This window comes from Squalius cephalus (genome assembly GCF_949319135.1).
Source record: "Squalius cephalus genome assembly, chromosome: 2".
Lineage (NCBI taxonomy): Eukaryota > Metazoa > Chordata > Actinopteri > Cypriniformes > Leuciscidae > Squalius > Squalius cephalus.
In genome coordinates this window covers 3,550,278-3,567,083 of record NC_137123.1, presented here as the reverse complement: position 1 = coordinate 3,567,083, position 16,806 = coordinate 3,550,278, and the positions used below count along the sequence as shown (strand labels likewise).

Sequence of the window (16,806 nt, the reverse complement as noted above, 5' to 3'; positions counted from 1 at the left end):
GGAGGCGCTGTGACATTCGTTAGTCTACAGTAAAACCACTGAAGAAAGAAAGACTGGAGCATTCAGACGGTGAGTTTAATCTGTTCTACATTATTTATGCGTTTTAGCGGTTTGCTTGTTATTTGTCTGTCTATAGTTTTTAATGAACTTAAATTAAGCTTTTCCTTAGCTTAGGAAAAATAACCATGGTTTTGCTACAGTAACTATTAGGCTACAACTGTCTAGTAACCATGTTTTAAACATGATATTTGTATTAAACAGTTACTATACCAACACAATGGTTAATTTTCAATGCTAAATGCTTTTAAAGTTTTCACGATTTCGGGTGAAATGATTAGAAATCTGACAATATCATATTTAAGATCTTTCTATATGAGTTACAGTGAGGAAAATAAGTATTTGAACACCCTGCTATATTGCAAGTTCTCCCACTTGGAAATCATGGAGGGGTCTGAAATTGTCATCGTAGGTGCATGTCCACTGTGAGAGACATAATCTAAAAAAAAAAAAATCCAGAAATCACAATGTATGATTTTTTAACTATTTATTTGTATGATACAGCTGCAAATAAGTATTTGAACACCTGAGAAAATCAATGTTAATATTTGGTACAGTAGCCTTTGTTTGCAATTACAGAGGTCAAACGTTTCCTGTAGTTTTTCACCAGGTTTGCACACACTGCAGGAGGGATTTTGGCCTACTCCTCCACACAGATCTTCTCTAGATCAGTCAGGTTTCTGGGCTGTCGCTGAGAAACACGGAGTTTGAGCTCCCTCCAAAGATTCTCTATTGGGTTTAGGTCTGGAGACTGGCTAGGCCACGCCAGAGCCTTGATATGCTTCTTACAGAGCCACTCCTTGGTTATCCTGGATGTGTGCTTCGGGTCATTGTCATGTTGGAAGACCCAGCCTCGACCCATCTTCAGTGCTCTAACTGAGGGAAGGAGGTTGTTCCCCAAAATCTCGCAATACATGGCCCCGGTCATCCTCTCCTTAATACAGTGCAGTCGCCCTGTCCCATGTGCAGAAAAACACCCCCATGCTTCACAGTAGGGATGGTGTTCTTGGGGTGGTACTCATCATTCTTCTTCCTCCAAACACGTTTAGTGGAATTATGACCAAAAAGTTCTATTTTGGTCTCATCTGACCACATGACTTTCTCCCATGACTCCTCTGGATCATCCAAATGGTCATTGGCAAACTTAAGACGGGCCTTGACATGTGCTGGTTTAAGCAGGGGAACCTTCCGTGCCATGCATGATTTCAAACCATGACGTCTTAGTGTATTACCAACAGTAACCTTGGAAACGGTGGTCCCAGCTCTTTTCAGGTCATTGACCAGCTCCTCCCGTGTAGTTCTGGGCTGATTTCTCACCTTTCTTAGGATCATTGAGACCCCACGAGGTGAGATCTTGCATTGAGCCCCAGTCCGAGGGAGATTGACAGTAGTGGTTGACCGATATATCGCCGAGGCCGATATATCGGCCGATATTTGGAATTTTTTAGATATCGGCATCGGCCGATAAATCTTTCCGTTTGGCCGATATATTTCAAAACCGTTTGTGACTGTGCATTAGCGCTTTTTTCCACTGACGCGAACAGAGCGAGCGTGAATGAACTGGATACACTCGCTCTGCTCCGCCCAGCACCGTAAAACAAGCCACTCAGAAGTGAAACAGACATCTGACAGACACAGTAAATGACCATTCGCATTCGCTTTCTAACCTGACGCTACCTTGTGTTACACACAAAAACACAAACAGTATCGTGATATGTCAGATCCGCAGCCCAGCGGTAGCTCCAGTGGGGGTCACAGATGTGATATAAACAAATTCAAACAAAACTGAAAACATTTTACCTCACAAACAGTCAAAAATCCTGTAACTGGCTGTTCCTCAGATACGCGCGTTGTTCTCGGGTTACATTTATACTAGACGCTGTTTTCCAACAGACTCGCGTGCACGGAAAAGCTGGGTCGCGTGCATTACAGATCAGTTGGTCGCGTGAGGTGGATGAGAGGAGAACACTATGTAATAATACTACATTTGAAAATAAATCCTTGAAAATGTTATTCACTATCTACTGTATTTATTTATCCCTGATTGGCGTAATATCGTGTGTAGTATACATTTTCATATGTTCATGTATGTCATGCAAATACATGTGACGGCTTGCAACGTTTTAAAGAAACAAACAAGCAAAACTAAACACATAAATCATTATTATTTAAATATACTTGAAGTAAAACAACCTTAAAAAAAGGTTGAACTATTTAAACTATTTTAAAGTAAATAGTGTAAATAAACTATGTGAGATTTATATTTAACTATGTTGTACATAAAATGTATGTAATCTCACATACTATTTTGTCATTAATTTATGAATATTGTTTAGATTGGTTCATTAATGGTAAATGTTATTTGTAACCTGCAGTAAGCAGCAGTAATTATTTATGTGACTGAAAAAATGACTGTAAATATTAAAGCAGACAAGAAGTTGCACTAAAACTTTATTTATTGAAGTGTTACCTTACCTTTTTGTTTACATTTTAATTTCTTAGTAAATATTTTTTATTGCAAAAAGAATTTTGCATAAATAGTATGTACAATAAATGTTCATTTAGTTTCACCAATATTCTTTATGTCTCTCATTTACTGTATTCACATGTATTGTATCGGCCTCATATCGGCCAATCGGCCAGATTGCTTTCTCAATATCGGCATCGGCATCGGCCATTAAAAATCCCATATCGGTCGACCACTAATTGACAGTCATGTTTAGCTTCTTCCATTTTCTAATGATTGCTCCAACAGTGGACCTTTCTTCACCAAGCTGCTTGGCAATTTCCCCGTAGCCCTTTCCAGCCTTGTGGAGGTGTACAATTTTGTCTCTAGTGTCTTTGGACAGCTCTTTGGTCTTGGCCATGTTAGTTGGATTCTTACTGATTGTATGGGGTGGACAGGTGTCTTTATGTAGCTAACGACCTCAAACAGGTGCATCTAATTTAGGATAATAAATGGAGTGGAGGTGGACATTTTAAAGGCAGAATAACAGGTCTTTGAGGGTCAGAATTCTAGCTGATAGACAGGTGTTCAAATACTTATTTGCAGCTGTATCATACAAATAAATAGTTAAAAAATCATATATTGTGATTTCTGGATTTTTTTTTTTAGATTATGTCTCTCACAGTGGACATGCACCTACGATGACAATTTCAGACCCCTCCATGATTTCCAAGTGGGAGAACTTGCAAAATAGCAGGGTGTTCAAATACTTATTTTCCTCACTGTATATATGCAATAATGTAATATACTTTTTGATAAAATTCCTGCACAGTGCTGGCTCAATACTGAAACTAAACATAAATGCTCCTAAACACTTAATCTGAAATTAATATTACCTAATATTCTCCAAAATATGTTGAGTTTAAATCAGTCAGTTCATTACAAATTCTTCTTGTAGCCTAATAATGATAATGTGTTTGTCTTCAGATGTTGACCATGAGAGCGCAGATGGATGTGATCTGCTGTAAATCAGTAGGAACGGATCTGTCCATGCTGGATATTGAGGATTTCATCACTGAAATCTGTCAGCTGAAGAAAGAGGTGGAGTCACTGGAGGCAAAGCTGAGAGAAAGAGGAGACAACCCCAACAGAGAGGTTTGAGCAGCTCATCATTTCATCCTTCAGCTCAATCAAACTAAAGTTTTGTTAGCTTCTCACTTCTTATACACATCTCAAATTAATCCAGCAGCAAAATATGCAAACAAATAACCAATATACCCACTAGAGATAACTGATGAGTAATGAGGCTAATATCAACAGGTTGTTGTTTATTTGTGTTGATCTATGATGTGTTTGTCAGGATCTGGAGAAGGTTTCAGTGTGTGTGACTGATGGGACAGAAGCTCAGGATTCAGTCTGGAGATCCAGAGACACACAGGACTCAGAGCTCAGCCTCACTTTACTGTGTTATACTGACGCTAAGGATCATGGATCCACTGATCAAACCTCTGACTGTAACGCTGGAGAACAGCAGATGAAGATGTGCTCCGTCAAACTGGAGGACTGCAGGAACCTGATAGAGAGACGAGGAGAAGAAACCACAGCAGAGGAACAACAACAGAGCCATGAGGAGGAGGAGGAGGATGAAGATCAGAATAATGATGATGTTGATGATGATGAAGATCAGAATGATGATGTTGATGATGATGACTTTGTTCCTTCAGGTATGTTTTTTTTTCTTTTATGACCAGATATGCTGAAGTAACAGAATTAGTATTAAATTGTAGAAATATGTTCTGACCTAAATTCATGTGGAGCAGCATTTATAGCGAAATCTGCCCATTTAAAGGGATACTCCACTTTAAAATGAAAATTCTGTCATCATATACTCACCCTCATGTTGTTTCAAACCTGTATGAATTTCTTTCTTCTGCTGAACAGAAAGGAAGATACAGTATTTAGAAGAATGTCAGTAACCAAACAGTTTCTGGTCTCATTGACTTCCATAGTAGGACAAAAATATACTATGGAAGTCAATTGGACCAGAAACTGTCTGGTTACTGATACTCTTCTAAATATCTTCCTTTCTGTTCAGCAGAAGAAAGAAATTCATAAAGGATTGAAACAACATGAGGGTGAGTATATGATGACAGAATTTTCATTTTAAAGTGGTATCCCTTTAAGACACTGAGAAGGCAATTTGGGTGCTGCACCTGTGTTCAATTGTAAGGGAAAGAGTCAATTTATCTCAAAGGGAATTTATAGATTGTTCACATTTATTTATGTATTGATTGTCCATTGTCCAACATGAAATGTGATTGCAAAAAATTCTATTTACATTTGCATTTCCTAATTTTGCATGCACAACATGTGACAGTTCAAATGCTTAAAAGATAACACATCTTAAAAGATAACACATATTTAAAAAATGCTGCTCTTAGATGCTGATTAATCACACGTCTTAGGCTAAATCATAAATTGGAATGATTTGGTATTAAATCAAACAAGAGCTGCTTTGTGCGCAGTCAAGTTGGAACAGGAACATCTCCAAACTATCCCCCCTCCACCAAACGTTACACTTAGCACAATGCAGTCAGGCAAGCTCCGTTCTCCTGGCAACTGCCAAACCCAGACTCGTCTTTTGGATTGCCAGACATAGCGTGATTCTTCACTCCAGAGAACACGTCTCCACTGCTCTAGAGTCCAGTGGCGGCGTGCTTTACACCACTGCATCCCACGCTTTACACCACTGCATCCCGCGCTTTACACCACTGCATCCCACGCTTTACTCCACTACATCTCACGCTTTACACCACTGCATCCCACGCTTTACACCACTGCATCCCACGCTTTACACCACTGCATCCCACGCTTTACTCCACTACATCCCACGCTTTACACCACTGCATCCCACGCTTTACTCCACTGCATCCCACACTTTACACCACTGCATCTGACGCTTTACTCCACTGCATCCCACGCTTTACTCCACTGCACCCCACGCTTTACACCACTGCATCCCACGCTTTACACCACTGCATCCCACGCTTTACTCCACTGCATCCCACACTTTACACCACTGCACCCCACGCTTTACACCACTGCATCCCACGCTTTACACCACTGCATCCCACGCTTTACTCCACTGCATCCCACACTTTACACCACTGCACCCCACGCTTTACACCACTGCATCCCACACTTTACACCACTGCACCCCACACTTTACTCCACTGTATCCCACGCTTTAACCCACTGCACCCCACGCTTTACTCCACTGCATCCCACGCTTTACACCACTGCATCCCACGCTTTACTCCACTGCACCCCACGCTTTACTCCACTGCATCCCACGCTTTACACCACTGCATCCCACGCTTTACTCCACTACATCCCACGCTTTACACCACTGCATCCTACGCTTTACTCCACTACATCCCACACTTTACACCACTGCATCCCACGCTTTACACCACTGCATCCCACGCTTTACTCCACTGCATCCCACGTTTTACGCCACTGCATCCCACGTTTTACACCACTGCATCCCACGCTTTACACCACTGCATCCCACGCTTTACCCCACTGCATCCCACGCTTTACTCCACTACATCCCACGCTTTACACCACTGCATCCCACGCTTTACTCCACTGCATCCCACGTTTTACGCCACTGCATCCCACCCTTTACACCACTGCATCCCACGCTTTACTCCACTACATCCCACGCTTTACACCACTGCATCCTACGCTTTACTCCACTACATCTCACACTTTACACCACTGCATCCCGCGCTTTACACCACTGCAACCTCACGCTTTACTCCACTGCATCCCACGCTTTACTCCACTGCATCCAAAGTTTTACACCACTGCATCCTGCGCTTTACACCACTGCATCCCACGCTTTACAATGCATCCCACGCTTTACACCACTGCATCCCACGCTTCACACCACTGCATCTCACGCTTTACACCACTGCACCCCACGCTTTACTCCACTGCATCCCACGCTTTACTCCACTGCATCCCACGCTTTACACCACTGCATCCCACGCTTTACACCACTGCATCCCACGCTTTACTCCACTGCATCCCACGCTTTACACCACTGCATCCCACGCTTTACTCCACTGCATCCCACGCTTTACTCCACTGCATCCCACGCTTTACACCACTGCATCCCACGCTTTACACCACTGCATCCCACGTTTTACACCACTGCATCCCACGTTTTACACCACTGCATCCCACGCTTTACACCACTGCATCCCACGCTTTACACCACTGCATCCTGCGCGTTACACCACTGCATCCCACGCTTTACACCACTGCATCCCACGCTTTACACCACTGCATCCGACGTTTTACTCCACTGCATCCCACGCTTTACTCCACTGCATCCCACGCTTTACACCACTGCATCCCACGCTTTACACCACTGCATCCGAAGTTTTACACCACTGCATCCCGCACTTTACCCCACTGCATCCTACGCTTTACTCCACTGCATTCAGAATCAGAATCAGAATCAGAAAGAGCTTTATTGCCAAGTGTGCTTGCACCCACAAGGAATTTTTCTTGGTACTGAAGCTTCCAGTGCACATATACAAATACAAATACAACAAGAAACATAGTAATACAAATTCTAAGAATAAAAATATATAAAAAATAAATAAAAATAGTATAAAAGTAAAAAAGTAGGGTCACAGTTGGGTTTAGTCCGAATAAACATTTACAGATTATGAACATATTTACAGTATTTTGATTAGTATGAATAATATAAATATAAATATCACCTGAGTTAGAGAATATTGCACTAGACAGTGGGAGTCTAGCGCATGTTACAGATTTCTAAACATATTTACAGTATTTTGAGTAGTATGAATAATATAGATATAAATATCACCTGAGTTAGAGAATATTGCACTAGACAGTGGGAGTATTGCACTTACAGGCATATGCCTTGGGGGCATGTTAAGTGTTCAGAAGGGAAATGGCCTGTGGAAAGAAACTGTTCCTGTGCCTGGATGTTCTTGTGGCCAGTGATCTGTGTCGCCGTCCTGACGGTAACAGTTCAAACAGGTGGTGTCCAGGGTGAGTGGAGTCTGTGATGATTTTACCTGCTCTCTTCCTCACTCTGGAAGAGTACAGGTCCTGGAGGGTTGGCAGGGGGGCACCAATAATCCTCTCTGCAGTCCGGACTGTCCGTTGTAGTCTCCTGATGTCCGATTTGGTAGCTGAACCAAACCAGACAGTGATGGAAGTGCTTAAAACAGACTCAATGACGGCTGAGTAGAACTGGATCAGCAGCTCCTGTGGCAGATTGAACTTCTTCAGCTGGCGAAGGAAGTACAGTCTCTGCTGGGCCTTTTTCACAATGGAGTCAATGTGATTTGCCCACTTCAGGTCCTGAGAGATGGTAGAGCCCAGGAACCTGAATGACTCCACTGCTTCCACAGTGCTGTTCATGATGGTGAGAGGGGGGAGTGCTGGGGTGTTTCTCCTGAAGTCCACGGTCATCTCCACTGTTTTGAGTGTGTTCAGCTCAAGGTTGTTATAACTGCACCAGACAGCCAGCTGTTCAACCCCCAGTCTGTAAGCAGACTCGTCACCATTTTGGATGAGACCGATGACAGTGGTGTCGTCTGCAAATTTCAGGAGCTTGACAGAGGGGTCTTTAGAAGTGCAGTCATTAGTGTACAGGGAGAAGAGCAGTGGGGAGAGAACGCACCCTTGGGGGGCACCAGTGCTGATGGTGAGGGTCCTGGATGTGAGTTTCCCCAGTCTCACTAGCTGCTGCCGGTCCGTCAGGAAGCTGGAGATCCACTGACAGATTGAGGATGGCATGGAGAGCTGAGTCAGTTTGGCTGTGAGAAGATCAGGGATGATGGTATTGAAGGCCGAACTGAAGTCCACGAATAAGATCCGTGCATAAGTCCCAGGTCTGTCAAGATGTTGCAGGATATAGTGCAGTCCCATGTTGACTGCATCATCCACAGACCTGTTTGCTCTGTAAGCAAACTGAAAGGGATCCAGCAGGGGTCCAGTGATGTCCTTCAGATAGGCCAACACCAGTCTTTCAAACGACTTCATGACCACAGACGTGAGAGCGACAGGTCTGTAGTCATTAAGTCCAGTGATTTTAGTTTTTTTGGGAACCGGGATGATAGTGGAGCGTTTGAAGCAGCAGGGAACTTCACACTGCTCCAATGATCTGTTGAAGATCTGCGTGAAGACTGGGGCCAGTTGGTCAGCACAGGCTTTTAGACAAGCAGATGAGATGCCGTCTGGGCCTGAAGCTTTCCTAGTCTTCTGTTTTTTGAAGACTCTGCTCACGTCCTCCACGCAGACCTTAAGCTCAGGTTGGATGGCAGAAGGGGGGAGGAGAGGGGTTGCAGGAGGTGATGGTGGATGTGTGAAGTGCACATCAGAGCGGGTGTGAGGTGTGAGTCTGGGCTTCTCAAACCTGCAATAGAATGCATTGAGAGTGTCAGCCAGTTGTTGATTCTCCACAGATGGGGGGGATGGTGATTTGTAGTTGGTGATGTTCCTCAGGCCTCTCCAGACAGATGCCGGGTCGTTGGCTGAAAACTGGTTTTTCAGCTTTTCAGAGTAGCTTTTTTTAGCAACTCTGATCTCCTTTGTCAGTCTGTTTCTGGCCTGGTTGTACAAGATTTTATCCCCACTTCTGTAAGCATCTTCTTTGGCATGACGAAGCTGTTTGAGTTTCCCAGTAAACCATGGTTTATCATTAGTGAATGATAAGAATGTCCTGGTAGGAATGCATGTATCCTCACAGAAACTGATATATGATGTTACAGTATCTGTGAGCTCATCCAGATCGGTGGCTGCAGCTTCAAAAACAGTCCAATCAGTGCAATCGAAGCAGGCCTGTAGATCCTGCTCTGCTTCGTTGGTCCATCTTTTTACAGTCCTTATTACAGGTTTAGCTGATTTCAGTTTCTGCCTGTAGGTCGGTATAAGATGAACCAAACAGTTATCAGAGAGCCCCAAAGCTGCCCGTGGGACGGAGTGATACGCATTCTTTATCGTGGTGTAACAGTGGTCCAATATATTACTGTCTCTGGTAGGACATGTAACATGCTGTCTGTATTTTGGCAGTTCACGGGAGAGATTTGCTTTGTTAAAATCCCCAAGAATGATTAAAAGAGAGTCTGGGTACCTTTGTTCCATTTCAGCTATATGTTCAGCCAGCTGTTGTAGCGCCGCGCTCACACACGCGTCTGGAGGAATGTAAACATTCGCGAGAATGAATGAGGAAAACTCCCGCGGCGAGTAGAAAGGTTTACAGTTTATGAAATGCGCCTCTAAATTAGGAGAGCACATCTTCTTCAGTGTTGTTACATCTGAACACCAACTTTCGTTAATGTAGAAACACAATCCACCACCTCTCGTTTTCCCCGTTAGTTCCGCGATGCGATCCGCTCGGAACAGCTGGAAGCCCGGCAGATGTAGTGCGTTGTCCGGTATGGCTTCACTCAGCCAGGTTTCAGTGAAGCACAGAGCAGCGGAGTTTAAAAAATCCTTGTTAGTGCGGGTGAGGAGAAGAAGTTCGTCCATTTTGTTAGGAAGAGATCGGAGATTCGCAAGATGAATACTGGGTAGTGCAGTGCGGAGGCCGCGCTCGCGGAGTTTAACCAGCGCGCCGGCGCGCTTCCCGCGTTTGCGTCTGACCGCGCGTTTTAACAACACCGCTGCCCCTCCAACGAGAATGTCCAGTAAAACGTCTGAGTTATCAAAATCTGTAAAAAACTTGTCTGGTGTGTGTTTCCTAATGTCCATTCAATGTTTTACACCACTGCATCCCACGCTTTACACCACTGCACCCCGCGCTTTACACCACTGCACCCCACGCTTTACCCCACTGCATCCGAAGTTTTACACCACTGCATCCCGCACTTTACCCCACTGCATCCCACGCTTTACTCCACTGCATCCCACGCTTTACACCACTGCATCCCACGCTTTACTCCACTGCATCCCACGCTTTACACCACTGTATCCCACGCTTTACACCACTGCACCCCGCGCTTTACACCACTGCACCCCACGCTTTACACCACTGCACCCCACGCTTTACCCCACTGCATCCGAAGTTTTACACCACTGCATCCCGCACTTTACCCCACTGCATCCTACGCTTTACACCACTGCATCCCACGCTTTACTCCACTGCATTCAATGTTTTACACCACTGCACCCCACGCTTTACTCCACTGCATCCCACGCTTTACACCACTGCATCCCACGCTTTACACCACTGCATCCCACGCTTTACACCACTGCATCCCACGCTTTACACCACTGCACCCCACGCTTTATGCCACTGCATCCCATGCTTTACACCACTGCATCCCGCACTTTACCCCACTGCATCCCACGCTTTACACCACTGCATCCCACGCTTTACTCCACTGCATTCAATGTTTTACACCACTGCACCCCACGCTTTACTCCACTGTATCCCACGCTTTACACCACTGCATCCCACGCTTTACACCACTGCATCCCACGCTTTACACCACTGCATCCCACACTTTACACCACTGCACCCCACGCTTTACTCCACTGCATCCCACGCTTTACACCACTGCATCCCGCGCTTTACACCACTGCACCCCACGCTTTATGCCACTGCATCCCATGCTTTACTCCACTGCATCCCAAACTTTACTCCACTGCATCCCACGCTTGCATCCCACGCTTTACACCACTGCATCCCACACTTTGCATTGCACTTGGTGACGTTAGGCTTTGATGCAGCTGCTCGACCATGAAAACCCATTCCATGAAGCTCTCTATGCTCTGTTCTTGAGCTAATCTGAAGGACACACAAAGTTTGAAGGTCTTTAGCTGTTGACTCTGCAGAAAGTTGGTGACTTCTGCACACTGTGAGTCTCAGCATGCGCTTACCCCGCTGTGATTTCACATGGCCTACCACTTCGTGGCTGAGTTGCTGTTGTTCCCAATTGCTTCCACTTTGTTATAATACCACTAACAGTTGACCGTGGAATATTTAGTAGTGAGTAAATTTCACAAATGGACTTCTTGCACAGGTGGCAACCTATCATGGTACCATGCTTGAGTTCACTGAGCTTCTGAGAGCGACTCATTCTTTCACAGATGTTTGTAGAAGCGTCTTCATGCCTATGTGCTTGATTTTATACAATGGAATTGGTATAAATGGTCTATGGAAGTGATTGGAACACCTGAATTCAATGATTTGGAGGGGTGTCCCAATACTTTTGGCAATATAGTGTATATCTACACTATAACAAAATTATATCTATAACAAATCTGCTAGTCAACTCTAGTTGATTAGTCAACTCATCCCGAGAGCTCGTTGCTGCTGTTATTTTTGCACAGACACGCGCTGCAGTCCTGTTGTGGAGACTCTTTATTCATTCCAGTGAAATCACAAAATAAAATGCAAACATGTCCCTGCTCGATATACAATCTAAAAACCTATACGAGGGAAGATTCGAACCCAGAACCTCTGATATGCGAAGAGTAAGAATAAGATGATGAAATCACAAGTTTTTAGCAAATAAGAACTATCAGTCATTAATTCATCAATCCTCCTTTTGTTCTTTGGCAGGGTTATACATTTTCCATCAATGCACTAGTTCAGCTAGAATCTGGAGGTATTACTTGCGTTTGATGTTTATGTCGTCTTTAAATGGGGATGCCCTTCCTGGTCCTTACTGGAGAGGGGATTTCTCATGTTTATTGATTGGCTGGTGGTCTCGTTGTGTCTGGATTGATGTCTGGGCATCCAATCACATTGGTGTGTTGGCGGATGATTGGAAAGTCTTATGGATGAAGTTTGAAGTTTGGCACAGGCGGTACAGTTTAATATAACTCACAAGACTAAACAGAAAAGAAAGGAAATTAAATTAAATTAAAAGAAGAAAAGTAAGTGAGACGAGAGTAGTTGATGGCTTGAATGAAGCAGTTTGTTCTTAACCCATTTTCATCTCCCAAACCTTGATCTGCGGTCTGTCTGACTGTTGCTATTAAATTGAGGCATCTGTCCAGCCTCTTTGAGAGGTTCTGACCAATTAGGTATTGTCTTTGGTTCAGAGGTGGCTGTTTCTTCTCCCCTCACATAAATTACATGGTCTCTTAACTTTCCCACTCTTAGCAGAGAGTACAGTTTCGACGTGTTTTCTATAATAAGAATATGATACATTTTAGTCATCTTTTAAATTATGAGCAGACGATCATACTGATAGGAAACAAGAAACGCTTTCAGTCAACCACTCAATAGTTATAACAATTGCATGAATTATATGATCTAAGCATAATAGTCACATATATAGGTTGTAGACATGATATAGCATTATGCAGTTGAACAGTGTTTGATTATAAGTCCGTGTAGCATTGTTTTGGGACCAAATATGATACATTTTGGTACGTAAAGTTAGCCTGGGTTTCCCCATACTGCCTTGAGCAGCGCGATTTTATTCACGCTGCAAGGTAGTCTGGACACCATGGACTAATTTTTCCCCTGAAATAGGGAACCAATCACAGAACGGGGAGGGAGCAGGAAGACGATGACGAAGTATATGCGACACACCGAAGCAGTTTGTTTATCTATGGATCCAACATGACAGACGTAAAAATATGCATATTTTTAGGAACACATCTACAAAAATATGCCTGTATTTCAAGTTGATAAAATAATTTAAAATCCACATCAGTTTATTTGTGCCGACGCGCCACGCCCTCCCAGGATCTATAACGTTACCAAGGCTACTTCCACTTTTAAAAATGCATCACAACCGCGCGCGCGCGTTCTGCTTGCAGTCGTCGAGATAGATGCTGAGGAGTTGAAGAAAAGAATAGCTAGTGGAGATTGTAAAGTTGTCGACAATACGTCATCAAAAATCAAGTCTAGTGTGTGGGAGAAATTTGGAGTTATCTGAAGAAAATATTGTGAAAGGCTTTGCTGCAAACATTTTCGTGTTGGATAGCCGCAAATGTGGAACTTCATCCCTGAGGAAGCACGCAGATAACTGGTAACAAAGCAGCTCTATCGAACGGTATTTTTCATATTTAACACTGTTAAGTATGTGTGGTGTGCAGGGTGTGTTTGAACCCAAAATTGTCAGATGTAGGCTAGACGAAATTGTGTGGCATATAGTGGTGTAGCCGCGTCTGTTCGATTTGTGTGGTAACGTTAGCCATGTTCTTCATGTATCGGCCTTTTGACAGCTTCGGCTATAATGGTCGTGTAATAACTTCTGTATGACCTGGCAATAAAAATGTTTGTAAGTGTGTCTATAATGTGATAGTCTAAACTGATTTTATTTCGGGTGCGGGTCGGGTGTCGGTTCTATTTTAAGCGGGTCGGTGCAGATTTTTATTAGTGCTGCTGTTGGAAAACGGGTCGGGTGCGGATTTACAAAATCGGACCCGTGCAGGACTCTCTGGTGTACACATAAATCGGACCCATCGTCGTCTTCTTTGAATATCTGTCGCTCTACATACGTCATCTGGTATAATTTGAAATGATTGGCTATGAGCTGCGTACAGGCGCATTTGATAGACATTCGTAGCGCCCAATAAACGGCTCTGGGCATTCGTAAACCACGCCTCAAATACGAGAAAATGTACATGTGGTTTCCAGACCACGTCTCAAAGAGAAAGTGGTCTGACGTTAGCCAGGCTAACGTAAAGTCTTAGTCTCTGTGGTTTTAAGAGATTTCAATCCTGTGTTTCAGAGCTCAGGTCAAACCATGTTTTCCAATTATGTCTTGGGGGGTCAAACAACCCTTGGTGTTTTCCTCGTGGGGCTCAAGCTGTGCCCTCTCCAAACCAATCCATCTTTTACAAACTGCCCAACGTTGACATCTAAAAGTCGGAATAGTCAAGGAAAAGAAAACGAGAAACTGAGTGAGTGGTATTTACGACAGTAACGTTAAATACAAGTACTCCAAAGCGACTCTAGTGATCGCTGTTTGACAAAAACGGAAACTGCATAGTATGCCTTGAAGTGGAATCTTACAAGGGTTCATTGTTTACAGTGGTGTAGTTCATTAGTTAGCTCAGACTGGATGGTGCCCACTTCATTTATGGTCCTAGATTGTTCTGTTTAAACAAATCATCTCTGTCCGATCTGGTCTCAGATCCTACCCAATTTTATTTTGACTGATCATTCAGCCTTAAAAGTTATAGAAAAAGTTACATATTTAATGCCCATTATTTTCCTTTCAGATGACAACGCTGGTTCATCTTCTCATGGAGAAACTGCCTCTACATCCAAAGAGCAACTGACAGTGAAGAGATTCTCCTGTGGAAAAACATTCAGAAAACAGGGTCATTTAGCGAGACGTGAGAGAAAACACATAGAACAGAAAGACTTCACCTGTAAGATATGTGACATCAGTTTTTCTACCTCAAAAGAGAAGAGACTTCATTCAAAAGAGCACAGCGTGAAGAAGGAGTTTTGCTGTGAGCAGTGTGGGAAGGATTTTTTCACCACTCTTTATAGTATGAGAGCTCATATAAAGACACACAGCGAAAAGACTTTGCACTGCAGCGAGTGCGACAAGTATTTCGGCACCAACCAACAACTTTCAATGCATAAGAGAATCCACACTGGTGAAAAGCCGTACCAGTGCACTCAATGTGAGAGGAGCTTCAACCAGAGGCCCCATCTGAAGAGCCATCAACTCACACATAGCAATGAGAGGCCATATAAGTGTCCTCACTGCGAGAAGGGCTTCAACCAGGGATCCCATCTGAAGAGCCATCTACTCACACACACCAATGAGAGTCCATACAAGTGTCCCCTCTGTGAGAAGAGCTTCAACCAGAGATCCCGTTTGAAGAGCCATCAACACATACACACCAATGAGAGTCCATACAAGTGTACTCATCATCTCTGCGAAATGAGCTTCAAATGCGGATCCAGTCTGAAGAAACATCTACTCACACACACCAGTGAAAGGCCGTATCAGTGCAGTGAATGTGAGAAAACCTTTACAAACTCAACTTCTCTGAAGTTACACCAAAAAATACATTCTGATAACAGACCATATCAGTGTTCACACTGTGAGAAACGTTTCTATCATTCGACTCACCGGAAAACTCATGAGAGGACTCACACCGGAGAGAAACCGTACCTGTGTTCCTACTGCGGGAAGAGCTTTGCTAGTCCATTTTATTTCAAAGTTCATCTGAGAGTTCACACTGGAGAGAAACCATATCACTGTGGTGATTGTGGGAAGGGTTTTACTAATTCAAGTGGCTTACAAATGCACCAGAGGATTCATACAGGAGAAAAACCTTTTAAATGTTCACATTGTGACAAGACTTTTGCTCGATCAAGTGCCATGAAGGTCCATGAGCGATGGCATACAGGAGAGAAACCTTACCGCTGCTCCATCTGTGGCGAGAGATTCTCTTTTAAATGGGGTTTTCGGACTCACCAGAAGAAACACACCGCTCCAGAGTCATCATAGCTTCATCATGTCATTATTTTAGTTTGTGTAAAAAAAACACCTTGCAGTGTTACAGGGACATTATTTCATGGTTGTAAAAAACCTAGAGTGTCCAAAGGAGACTAGGGGTGGCACGGTACATTAAAACTAAATCTCTGTGTCTTAGCACTTTATATTAGCCCATATGTGAAAAATCTGGGTGTTTTACTGGACAGCGCATTAAAGTTGGACAGAGAAGTTAATCAAGTTTATATAAATTACGTGCCCTTGTAAAAACAAAGTCCTTTCTCTCTTTTAATAATTTTGAAAGAGTTATCCATGCTTTTATCACCACAAAGCTTGACTATTGCAACTCAATCTATTTGGCGATTAGTCCATTTGATTTAAACCGCCTTCAGATGGGTCAAAATGCAGCTGCCAGAGTTTTAATGGGAGCTCGTAAGCCTGAGCACTATATAAATGTAACAAATTATTATTATTATGAGCAAATCATCCCTGTTCTACAGCCTCTACATTGGTTGCCCATTCGCCACATAATTTATTTTAAAGTGCTTTTATTGGTTTTTAAATCTTTGTATGGTTTAGCACCCAATACCTCTTTGACCAGTTGATTGACTATCAACCAGAGAGGTCTTGGGTCTACCAATCAGAGGCTCTTAGTGGTCTCTAAGGGTGCTTTTACAACTGCCTCATTTAGTTCGGTTGAATCGCACTAGAGTTCGTTTTCCCCATTGGTGCGGTTCGTTTGGGCAGGTGTGAATGCGGTAATCGCACTCAGGTGCGCACAAAAAGCGGACCAAACAAGCGTGGTACGCTTTTCAAACGAACTCT

At 43.5% G+C, this 16,806-nt stretch overlaps 1 protein-coding gene across 1 annotated transcript; it reads left to right on the top strand.

Annotated features, from left to right (window-relative positions):
- The first annotated feature begins 43 nt into the window (after positions 1-43).
- LOC307154491 (uncharacterized protein) lies at positions 44-16,191 on the top strand. Its single transcript, XM_079864492.1, has 4 exons — positions 44-69; positions 3,491-3,658; positions 3,864-4,227; positions 14,747-16,191. Exons 2-4 carry the CDS (start codon positions 3,491-3,493, stop codon positions 15,994-15,996), a joined length of 1,782 nt encoding a protein of 593 aa, XP_079720618.1. The 5' UTR covers positions 44-69; the 3' UTR covers positions 15,997-16,191.
- The last annotated feature ends 615 nt before the right edge of the window (positions 16,192-16,806 follow it).